The sequence below is a fragment of the Gadus macrocephalus genome, chromosome 8 (assembly GCF_031168955.1).
Source record: "Gadus macrocephalus chromosome 8, ASM3116895v1".
NCBI classification, from domain to species: Eukaryota; Metazoa; Chordata; class Actinopteri; order Gadiformes; family Gadidae; genus Gadus; species Gadus macrocephalus.
The window spans coordinates 10,791,024-10,800,864 of record NC_082389.1 but is presented as its reverse complement, the minus strand read 5'-3'; the positions used below and the strand labels follow the sequence as shown (position 1 = coordinate 10,800,864).

The window sequence follows — 9,841 nt, the reverse complement described above, 5'->3', positions numbered from 1 at the left end:
TGAAGTATTTGTTTTTGTCACAGAGGGATCACAATGTGTGTCTTTTAGAGTCACATGATATTATTCAGGGAACACCTTTAATAAACATATTATATATATATATATATATATATACATATATAAATATAATACCTTACAGAATAGATAAACACAAAACATGAGAGGAGAAAACACAATTTTGTGAAACTTTATTGGAAGATTTCAGTCGGGTTATAAACTGTAAAGAATGAGCAAACTAACGACTGATTGTGATAAATGATGTGATGTATAAATCCACGTTTCTTATGTCTGTGTGTGTGTGTGTGTGTGTGTGTGTGTGTGTGTGTGTGTGTGTGTGTGTGTGTGTGTGTGTGTGTGTGTGTGTGTGTGTGTGTGTGTGTGTGTGTGTGTGTGTGTGTGTGTGTGTGTGTGGTGCTTCAGCTCGTCCTACTGTGTGTGGACCAGACTCTAACAGGACCAGTGATGCTCTATTCTAACTGGTCCTGGACCAGTTATGAGAAGACCTCCCATCTCTCCTCCTCTATCTGCTCCTCCCCCTCCCCCTCCTCCCTTCTCCTCCTCCTCTACTCTATCTGCTCCTCCTCTTCCTCCTCCTCCTCCCCCTCCTCCCCGGGGCTGGCCGGGATCTCCTTCTCGGGCAGCAGTCCGTATTGGTTGAGGAGCGCCTCCACGTCGGTGGCGAAGAACTCCTGGTTGAAATGTTTGGTGACGGACAGGAAGTTCCCCAGCAGCTCCCCGGCCCGGTACACCAGCAGGGCGGGCAGCACCTGGGCAGAGGACTAGTTATGGTTAACCCTCACTATGCACCTGGCAGAGGACTAGTTATAGTTAACCCTTGCTATGCACCTGGCAGAGGACTAGTTATAGTTAACCCTTACTATGCACCTGGCAGAGGACTAGTTATAGTTAACCCTTACTATGCACCTGGGCAGAGGACTAGTTAAAGTTAACCCTTACTATGCACCTGGCAGAGGACTAGTTATAGTTAACCCTTACTATGCACCTGGCAGAGGACAAGTTATAGTTAAACCTTCCTATGCACCTGGCAGAGGACAAGTTATAGTTAACCCTTACTATGCACCTGGGCAGAGGACTAGTTATAGTTATAGTTAACACTTACTATGCACCTGGGCAGAGGACTAGGTATAGTTAACCCTTACTATGATTCTGGGCCGAGGACTAGTTAAAGTTAACCCTTACTATGCACCTGGCAGAGGACTAGTTATAGTTAACCCTTACTATGCACCTGGCAGAGGACTAGTTATAGTTAAACTTCCTATGCACCTGGGCAGAGGACTAGTTATAGTTAACCCTTACTATGCACCTGGGCAGAGGAGTAGTTATAGTTAACCCTTACTATGCATCTGGGCAGAGGACTAGTTATAGTTAACCATTACTTTATAGTTATATTCATCCCTGACCACTTACATCTAGCTAACCTCTAGTTACAGTACTAGTTATAGGGTCAGTACTGGAGGGTTATAGGGTCAGTACTAGAGGGTTATAGGGTCAGTACTAGTTATAGGGTCAGTACTAGAGGGTTATAGGGTCAGTACTAGAGGGTTATAGGGTCAGTACTAGTACTAGTATTTGACTGACGTCGGAGGAGAAGCGTTCTATGGCTCCGGTTGCCACGGCGTCGATTCGACAGAACTTGACGCTGGGATATTCTGACGCCAGGCAGTCCAGAGAGGAGTTCATCTCCTCACAGCCTGGAAGGACGAGGAGACAGGAGGAGGAGACAGGAGGAGGAGACAGGAGGAGGAGACAGGAGGAAGAGACAGGAGGAGGAGACAGGAGGAGGAGGAGGAGGAGACAAGCGGAAGAGAGAGTTAGTCTGAGCCCCTCAGCAGAACCCTGTGTGGTCTCGGGTGTCCTAGTGGAATATAAAACATAAATATGTCATATATTCATCATGGCAAACTATTGTATTTAGTCATTAAATGATGTCAGAAAGCTGTAACAGAACCACTGTGAGGTGGAACCCACTCTGATCACTGAGGTAGAACCCACTCTGATCACTGAGGTGGAACCCCTCTGATCACTGAGGTGGAACCCACTCTGATCACTGAGGTGGAACCCACTCTGATCACTGAGGAGGAACCCACTCTGATCACAGTGAGGTGGAACCCCCTCTGATCACTGAGGTAGAACCCACTCTGATCACAGTGAGGTGGAACCCACTCTGATCACTGAGGTGGAACCCACTCTGATCACTGAGGAGGAACCCACTCTGATCACTGAGGTAGAACCCACTCTGATCACAGTGAGGTGGAACCCACTCTGATCACTGAGGTGGAACCCACTCTGATCACTGAGGAGGAACCCCCTCTGATCACAGTGAGGTGGAACCCCCTCTGATCACTGAGGTGGAACCCCCTCTGATCACAGTGAGGTGGAACCCCCTCTGATCACTGAGGTGGAACCCCCTCTGATCATTGAGGTGGAACCCCCTCTGATCACAGTGAGGTGGAACCCCCTCTGATCACTGAGGTGGAACCCCCTCTGATCACAGTGAGGTGGAACCCCCTCTGATCATTGAGGTGGAACCCCCTCTGATCACAGTGAGGTGGAACCCCCTCTGATCATTGAGGTGGAACCCCCTCTGATCACAGTGAGGTGGAACCCCCTCTGATCACTGAGGTGGAACCCACTCTGATCACAGTGAGTTCTGTAAAGTGCTGCTGTGACCTCTGACCTGTGACCCCGGGCTGGTAGATGTGGACGACCACCAGGGCTCGGGGCTCCTGCTCCACAACCTCCAGGAAGTGCTCCCCGCTGAGCAGCTCCAGCACGACGGTGAAGGTGGGCCCGAAGCTCAGCCGCTGGTGCATCTCCTGCATGCACTGCCGCCGGTAGCGCCGCAGGCCGCGCTCCCCCTGCTGCTGCACCAGCTCACACTCCTGAACACTCATCTGGTGGCACACACACACACACACACTCATCTGTTAGCACGTAGCGCACACACACATACTCATCTGTTAGCACACACACACTCATCTTTTAACACACACACACACTCATCTGTTAGCACGTAGCGCACACACACTCATCTGTAAGCACGCAGCACATACACACACACAAATACACACTCATCTGTAAGCAAGCAGCACACACACACTCCTCTGTAAGCACGCAGCACACACACGCACACACGTTCATCTGTTAGCACGTAGCGCACACACACTCATCTGTCAGCGCCCACACACACACAAACAAACACTCTCATTTGTTAGCACATAGCACACACACACAAACGCTCATCTGTTAGCACGTATGACACACACATATCTGCTAGCATACACACACACACTCATCTGTTAGCACGCAGCCCACACCGAACACACACACACACACAGTCTGTGAGCATGCAACACACAAACTCACACACAGTGTCTGTTGGTTGTATGTATATTGTATTGGTGTATTGTATTGGTGTGTGTGTGTGTGTGTGTGTGTGTGTGTGTGTGTGTGTGTGTGTGTGTGTGTGTGTGTGTGTGTGTGTGTGTGTGTGGACCTTGCGGCCGGGTCTCTCCGGCCCCTCCTCCCTGCTCATCTGTCTCAGCAGCTCTCTCCTGACTGGCTGCTCGGCCAGATCCAGTCGGAACCGCCTCCAGTCGTTGATCACGCCCTTGGGACCTGCTGACCCACAGGTCGGTTAGTGAGGGTTAGTCTGACCCACGGGTCGGTTAGTGAGTGTTAGTCTGACCCACGGTACGGTTAGTGAGGGTTAGTCTGACCCACAGAATGGTTACGGAGGGTTAGTCTGACCCACAGAATGGTTAGGGAGGGTTAGTCTGACCCACCGCCGGTTAGTGAGGGTTAGTCTGACCTACCGCCGGTTAGTGAGGGTTAATCTGACCCACGGTATGGTTAGTGATGGTTAGTCTGACCCACGGGTCGGTTAGTGAGGGTTAGCCTGACCCTGGGCCGGTAAGTGAGTGTAAGTCTGACCCACGGGTCGGTTAGTAAGTGTTAGTCTGACCCATGGCCGGTTGGTGAGGGTTAGTCTGACCCACAGTACGGTTAGTGAGGGTTAGCCTGACCCACGGGTCGGTTAGTGAGGGTTAGTCTGACCCACAGAATGGTTAGGGAGGGTTAGTCTGACCCACCGCCGGTTAGTGAGGGTTAGCCTGACCCACGGGTCGGTTAGGGAGGGTTAGTCTGACCCACCGCCGGTTAGTGAGGGTTAGCCTGACCCACGGGTCGGTTAGTGAGGGTTAGTCTGACCCACCGCCGGTTAGTGAGGGTTAGCCTGACCCACGGGTCGGTTAGTGAGGGTTAGTCTGACACACGGCTGGTTGGTGAGGGTTAGTCTGACCCACGGGTCGGTTAGTGAGGGTTAGTCTGACACACGTCTGGTTAGTGAGGGCTAGTCTGACCAAAACTGGTAGGATTACTACTGCTAAGTGACTACTGATTATAACTGGTTAGTGATAGGTTAGTCTGACCCGTATAGTTGACTGGTAGCTCCTCCCCTTCATGTGCAGAGTTAGACATTCTGCTTGGTTCCTGAAGAGGACAGTGATGTCAGAGAGTTAGACAGAGTGATGTCACTGGGTGATGTCACATTAGCATACTGAATTGTGGGAAATAAGAGGCAAAAAGCAATGACCTTTATTTACATATTTATTGAATATATATTTATACTTTTTTAACCCTGCAATACATTTCCAACTTTATTCTTCTGATGGCCGGTTCCTCCATGTTCAGACCGTCACCCTCCTGGATACAATACTCTGTCTCCCCGGTCCCTACAGTGGGTCTGGTCTCCCATGGGTCTGGTCTCCCCTGGGTCTGGTCTCCCCTGCCCTATTGGGTCTGGTCTCCACTTGGTCTGGTCACCCCGGTCCCTACAGTGGGTCTGGTCTCCCGTGGGTCTGGTCTCCTCTGGGCTGGTCTCCCCTGCCCTATTGGGTCTGGTCTCCACTTGGTCTGGTCTCCCCGGTCCCTACAGTGGGTCTGGTCTCCCATGGACTGATGTGGTCCTGGACCCCTAAATGCGGGCCACTCATGAGTCAGGTCTGGGTGCTGCACTGGGCATGTCCCTGGGCCTATGAGCCCTGCTGAGTCGGGGTTCGAGGCGTCACTCTCATGGACACGAGGACGTCGGCTCCAGCTGGTTCACTTCGTTGGTTTGGTGGTGCCGGGATGCTAAAGACCTCACTGTCCTGCACTCCTGAGTGGATTTTGGAGCCATTTCTCCAAACAGCCTCCTCTCCTTTGGTTTGAATGGTCCCGGTTTTCTTGAACCTGTTTTTTGGTCGGGGGGTGTCAGACCTCCTGGTCTGGGGGTGTCAGACGTCCTGGTCTGGGGGTGTCAGACCTCCTGGTCTGGGGGTGTCAGACCTCCCGGTCTGGGGGTGTCAGGCCTCCCGGTCTGGGGGTGTCAGGCCTCCCGGTCTGGGGGTGTCAGGCCTCCCGGTCTGGGGGGGTCAGTCCTCCCGGTCTGGGGGTGTCAGGCCTCCCGGTCTGGGGGTGTCAGGCCTCCCGGTCTGGGGGTGTCAGGCCTCCCGGTCTGGGGGGGTCAGTCCTCCCGGTCTGGGGGTGTCAGACCTCCCGGTCTGGGGGTGTCAGACCTCCCGGTCTGGGGGGGGTCAGTCCTCCCGGTCTGGGGGTGTCAGACCTCCCGGTCTGGGGGTGTCAGGCCTCCTGGTCTGGGGGCAGAGCAGCCATGATGCCTGGCTCATCTCTGCTCTGCTTATCGGTGAAGAAAAGACATGTTACAATAGTATAGGACATCTGAGTCATCCAGGCACGTTACAATAATATAGGACATCTGAGTCATCCAGACACGTTACAATAATATAGGACATCTGAGTCATCCAGACACGTTACACCACTGCAGTTCACTACCAATAGAAATGTAAAAAACATCTGATACACACATCAAAGACTCACCTGTTCAGTTACCCCCTCTCACCCCTCCTACTTGTTGTATGTTGTACGTCCTGGCACTTAATGTACGCACTTATTATATGTTGTACTTAGTTATGGTCCTAAATTGTGTAGCATCTTATCAGAGCTATCTTTGTTGTATATGGGGAAAGGGTTAACCTAGTGATTGTTTACTCCTTGGCACTTGGTTCTATAAACATCCTCACTGTACTGGCAGAGATGTATTGTTGTTTCTCTTTCTTCTGTCAAACGTATAGTAAGCGTCTGCTAATTGCCCTAAATGTAAAAATGAAATCTAGGGGAACATCTGAAACATTTGACTCACCCTTATCTCCGTCTGGTCTGAAGGAGGAAATCACAGACTGAGGAACGTTTCCCTGATGACCGGAGATCCATTAGTTAGAGGTCAGATGACCGTGGTGATTATATTATATTATTCAATATTAATTAGTTTTTCATACACATATTTACCCTTCAAAAGAAATTCTCCAATAGTTACTTTGTTCCAAGAACCGCCATTGGCTGAAGAACACATTTTTTCCTGCAAACCTCCGTATACCTCGCTAAGAGATGTATGGATTATTATATTAATAAACCTGGAATCAGACGCAAGAGTCAAGAGCCACTAGGAAGCAGTGAACAAAGGGAGAACCACATTATTTGGCCTTCATCAGAATATATTCCCAGTTTGATTATGATACGGTAGGAATAGTGTTTACTTTAATAAGTGTTATTGCAGCCGGCGCAACATGTCAAATCCGTTTACTGTAATCAAGGCTGAGGTTTAATAATCAGATTATCTTGGATTATGATTGTCCCGGCCAGAGACTCTGGGACTATTAATGTGTCTGTTGGTGTATGATAAGGACTTCTCTCCTTTGGTTTCCGGTTTTAAAGCTTCTTGGTCTGAGCAAAATGCTCTCCATCACTCCAGCTGCTCTGTAGTCTGATCAGAAACGATCATCCTCCACATTATCTTACAGTTTCACCACAGTACTTTATTAGGCTGAGCTCGAGATAGATCCACATTCAACTTGAGCTGTATCTTCTCTACAGCAGCACTACTCCTGACACGCCCGCCATTATCAATACACAACCTCTGCTCAATATATCGATATGTTCTCCTCCAACCCCCAAAACAACAGGGCTATTGATGTAGCTGCACCACTAGCCACTACAGGTTAGTGATGTAGCTATATCACTAGCCGCTAGTGATGTAGCTACAGTGATAGCCTCTAGTGGCTAGTGATATAGCTTCATCATAAGCTTTAAACATAGTGCAGGTTGACAACTTCACACCCAGCCAAAATATAAAAACCCAAACACTGCACAATCAATTGATGGGAATATATTGGACTACCAAAAAAACAGATAGCCACAAATATTTCACATGACATTAACCATTGAAAATATGTTAATAAGTTAATTATAATAAGTTGCCATGCTAGACGGGAGCTGAGAAGAACCAGAACCACCCGACCCCCCGACCCCCAGAGCAGACCCCCCGGTCTACCACCCTCCCAGGTCCAGGACTACATTCAGACCTTACCTTGGGTTGGTGGGTCTCTGGTAGCGCTGCTGTGGTCTTCACCCTGTGGTCTTTACTGTGCGGTCTGTCAGGAGACGGGAGGCTTACAGACTTACCTTCATCCTCCTCCTCATCACAACACATCCAAGGGGATTACAGAGGCTGGGATCCAGGGGAGGTCTGGACCAGCAGACCCACTGAACAACTGGTCTCACTGTTCTGGTATAAAGCTTCACATGGCTCTTCATGGGTGACACATTAATGGACCACTTAATAATACTAATTACAACACAAATCAAATACGTGAGGGTGGGCTTAAGCGTGCAGAATAAAAAATATTTAAAGCACATAACTAGTGAACGGAACGGAAGCATAATATAATGAAGGTAGTTCAACTCACATTAATAATATTTAAAAGGAAATTAAAAGTGTTTCCGCCCGGTTTCGAACCGGGGACCTTTCGCGTGTGAGGCGAACGTGATAACCACTACACTACGGAAACCACATGATGTTGTGAATACTTCTCAGTGAAATAAACCTGCAGCCAACCGAATTAGGATGTTTAGGTACAAATAGAGAATTACATGATGTATTTATACTACTAGTACAAACCGTATTTATACTAGTAGACAGACCACTAGAACAGTATTTATAATAGTACACAGATGCTAAACAACAGTAATTATACTAGTAGGCTACAAAGATGATATACTATAACAGCATTAATACTAGTAAACAGATAATACACCAGAACAGTATTTATGAATGAATGAATGAATGTATGGCCCTGGGGTAGAAACTAGATATAACTCTGTTTGTCCGTGCAGCCATAATCCTGAACCGCTTCCCTGAGCGCAGCAGCACAAAGTGTTCGTTACCCGGGTGGGTTGGATCCCTGGAGATCTTGGTAGCCTTCTTGAGGCAGCGGGTGTTGTACAGTTCCTCCAGAGAGGGGAGAGGGCAGCCGATGATCTTCTGGGCGGACTTAACGACCCGCTGTAGTGCCTTCCTCTCTGCAGCTGTGCAACTGGAGAACCACACACAGATACAGTAGGTGATGAGGCCTAAAAAAGAATTTTGTTTGGTTCCGGTTTCCGACCGACCCTGTCAATTTATGTGCGACCCAAATTATTTTATTTAAAAAAAAATATATATATATTTTTTTTTTATGCAAACTATAATCACGTTTTGGTACAGCACCTCTTCATTCTGTACAAGGATGAGCGAATTTTCTCGTTTTTAAATGAAAACAACCTACCTATCATTCGCTGCCGCTGGAAAAAATAAAATAAAAAAATAAAATAAATTCCCTACCTACCCATGACCTCAACTGACAACCAACAGGAACCAAACTTTTTTTTTTTTTAGGCCTGATGCTCTCCACTGAACAGCGGTAGAAGGTCACAAGCAACTCCTCCCTAAGGTGGTAGTTCCTGAGGACTCTCAGGAAATAGAGTCGCTGTTGTGCCTTCTTAATGATGGCTGTGGTGTTGGTCCTCCAGGACAGGTCCTCTTGGATGTGCACCCCCAGGAAGCAGAAGGCTGCAACCCTCTCCACGCAGCCATTTATATATAGCAGCATTTATACTAGTACACAGATTATATACTACAACAGTATTTATAATATTACACAGATAAAACACTAGAAGAGTATTTATACTAGTACAAAGATGATACACTAGAACAGTATTTATGCTAGTGCAAAGATAAGTGAAGCAGTAATTAAACCGACCATGATTAAAAAGCGATGCGTTGGCCGGGAATCGAACCCGGGTCAACTGCTTGGAAGGCAGCTATGCTCACCACTATACCACCAACGCTGTGTTCAGCCATAGATATTCGCGACATTATCAATAACTCTGTGTAAAGGCAGCTATGCTCCCCGTTATACCATCGACGCTGTGTGAAGGCAGCTATGCACACAGCGATATCACCAACTCTGTGTGAAGGCAGCTATGCTCACCGCTATACCACCAACGCTGTGTGAAGGCAGCTATGCTCACCCCTATACCACCAACGCTGTGTGGACGCAGCTATGCTCACCACTAGCACCAACAATGGTCTGAGGGGGCTGAGGGCTAGCACTCCGTTAGCCTGCTCCACTTGAAGCTAACAGCCGACCCGGCGTCTCTGCTTCGGAGCTGACCGTGGAAGACGGAAGAAATACTGTCGAGGGCACATCCAGCGATTTATTTACAATGGAAGATAGACAACAGTAACAGTGAGTCCAAAAAGTGGAAGGTAGAAAGTGAAAAAATGAATAAATCAAGCTTAAAAAGGAAAAGACACACCTCCCCGTCGGGGAATTGAACCCCGGTCTCCCGCGTGACAGGCGGGGATACTGACCACTATACTAACGAGGAGTGGTGCACGTAGCTAAATGTTGGCGGATATTAATCAGAAATATGCATGAAT

The 9,841-nt window shown here is 48.4% G+C and overlaps 1 protein-coding gene and 3 non-coding genes across 4 annotated transcripts; all 4 read right to left on the bottom strand.

The window, feature by feature from the left end:
- Positions 1 to 313: 313 nt before the first annotated feature.
- Positions 314 to 7,642, bottom strand: pdca (phosducin a). The gene is made up of 6 exons (XM_060058822.1): positions 7,448 to 7,642; positions 4,452 to 4,512; positions 3,518 to 3,639; positions 2,699 to 2,915; positions 1,600 to 1,712; positions 314 to 767 (listed from the first exon to the last, which is right to left on the bottom strand). The coding sequence occupies exons 1-6, from the start codon at positions 7,568 to 7,570 to the stop codon at positions 564 to 566; spliced, it is 840 nt and encodes a 279-aa protein (XP_059914805.1). The 5' UTR covers positions 7,571 to 7,642; the 3' UTR covers positions 314 to 563.
- Positions 7,643 to 7,855: 213 nt separating this feature from the next.
- trnav-cac (transfer RNA valine (anticodon CAC)) lies at positions 7,856 to 7,928 on the bottom strand. Its single transcript has one exon. It is a non-coding gene; the product is annotated as a tRNA-Val (tRNA).
- Positions 7,929 to 9,174: 1,246 nt separating this feature from the next.
- trnag-ucc (transfer RNA glycine (anticodon UCC)) lies at positions 9,175 to 9,246 on the bottom strand. The gene has a single exon. It is a non-coding gene; the product is annotated as a tRNA-Gly (tRNA).
- Positions 9,247 to 9,717: 471 nt separating this feature from the next.
- On the bottom strand, positions 9,718 to 9,789 carry trnad-guc (transfer RNA aspartic acid (anticodon GUC)). The gene has a single exon. It is a non-coding gene; the product is annotated as a tRNA-Asp (tRNA).
- Between the last annotated feature and the right edge of the window lie 52 nt (positions 9,790 to 9,841).

Excerpts from the sequence above, each read along its gene's own strand:
- pdca (XM_060058822.1), bottom strand. The coding sequence starts at position 7,570 with ATGTGTTGTGATGAGGAGGAGGATGAAGGTAAGTCTGTAAGCCTCCCG. Across the intron at positions 3,640-4,451 it reads GCTACCAGTCAACTATACGG|GTCCCAAGGGCGTGATCAAC; the intron begins GTCAGACTAACC and ends GTGGGTCAGCAG. Across the intron at positions 2,916-3,517 it reads CGGAGAGACCCGGCCGCAAG|ATGAGTGTTCAGGAGTGTGA; the intron begins GTCCACACACAC and ends GTGTGCCACCAG.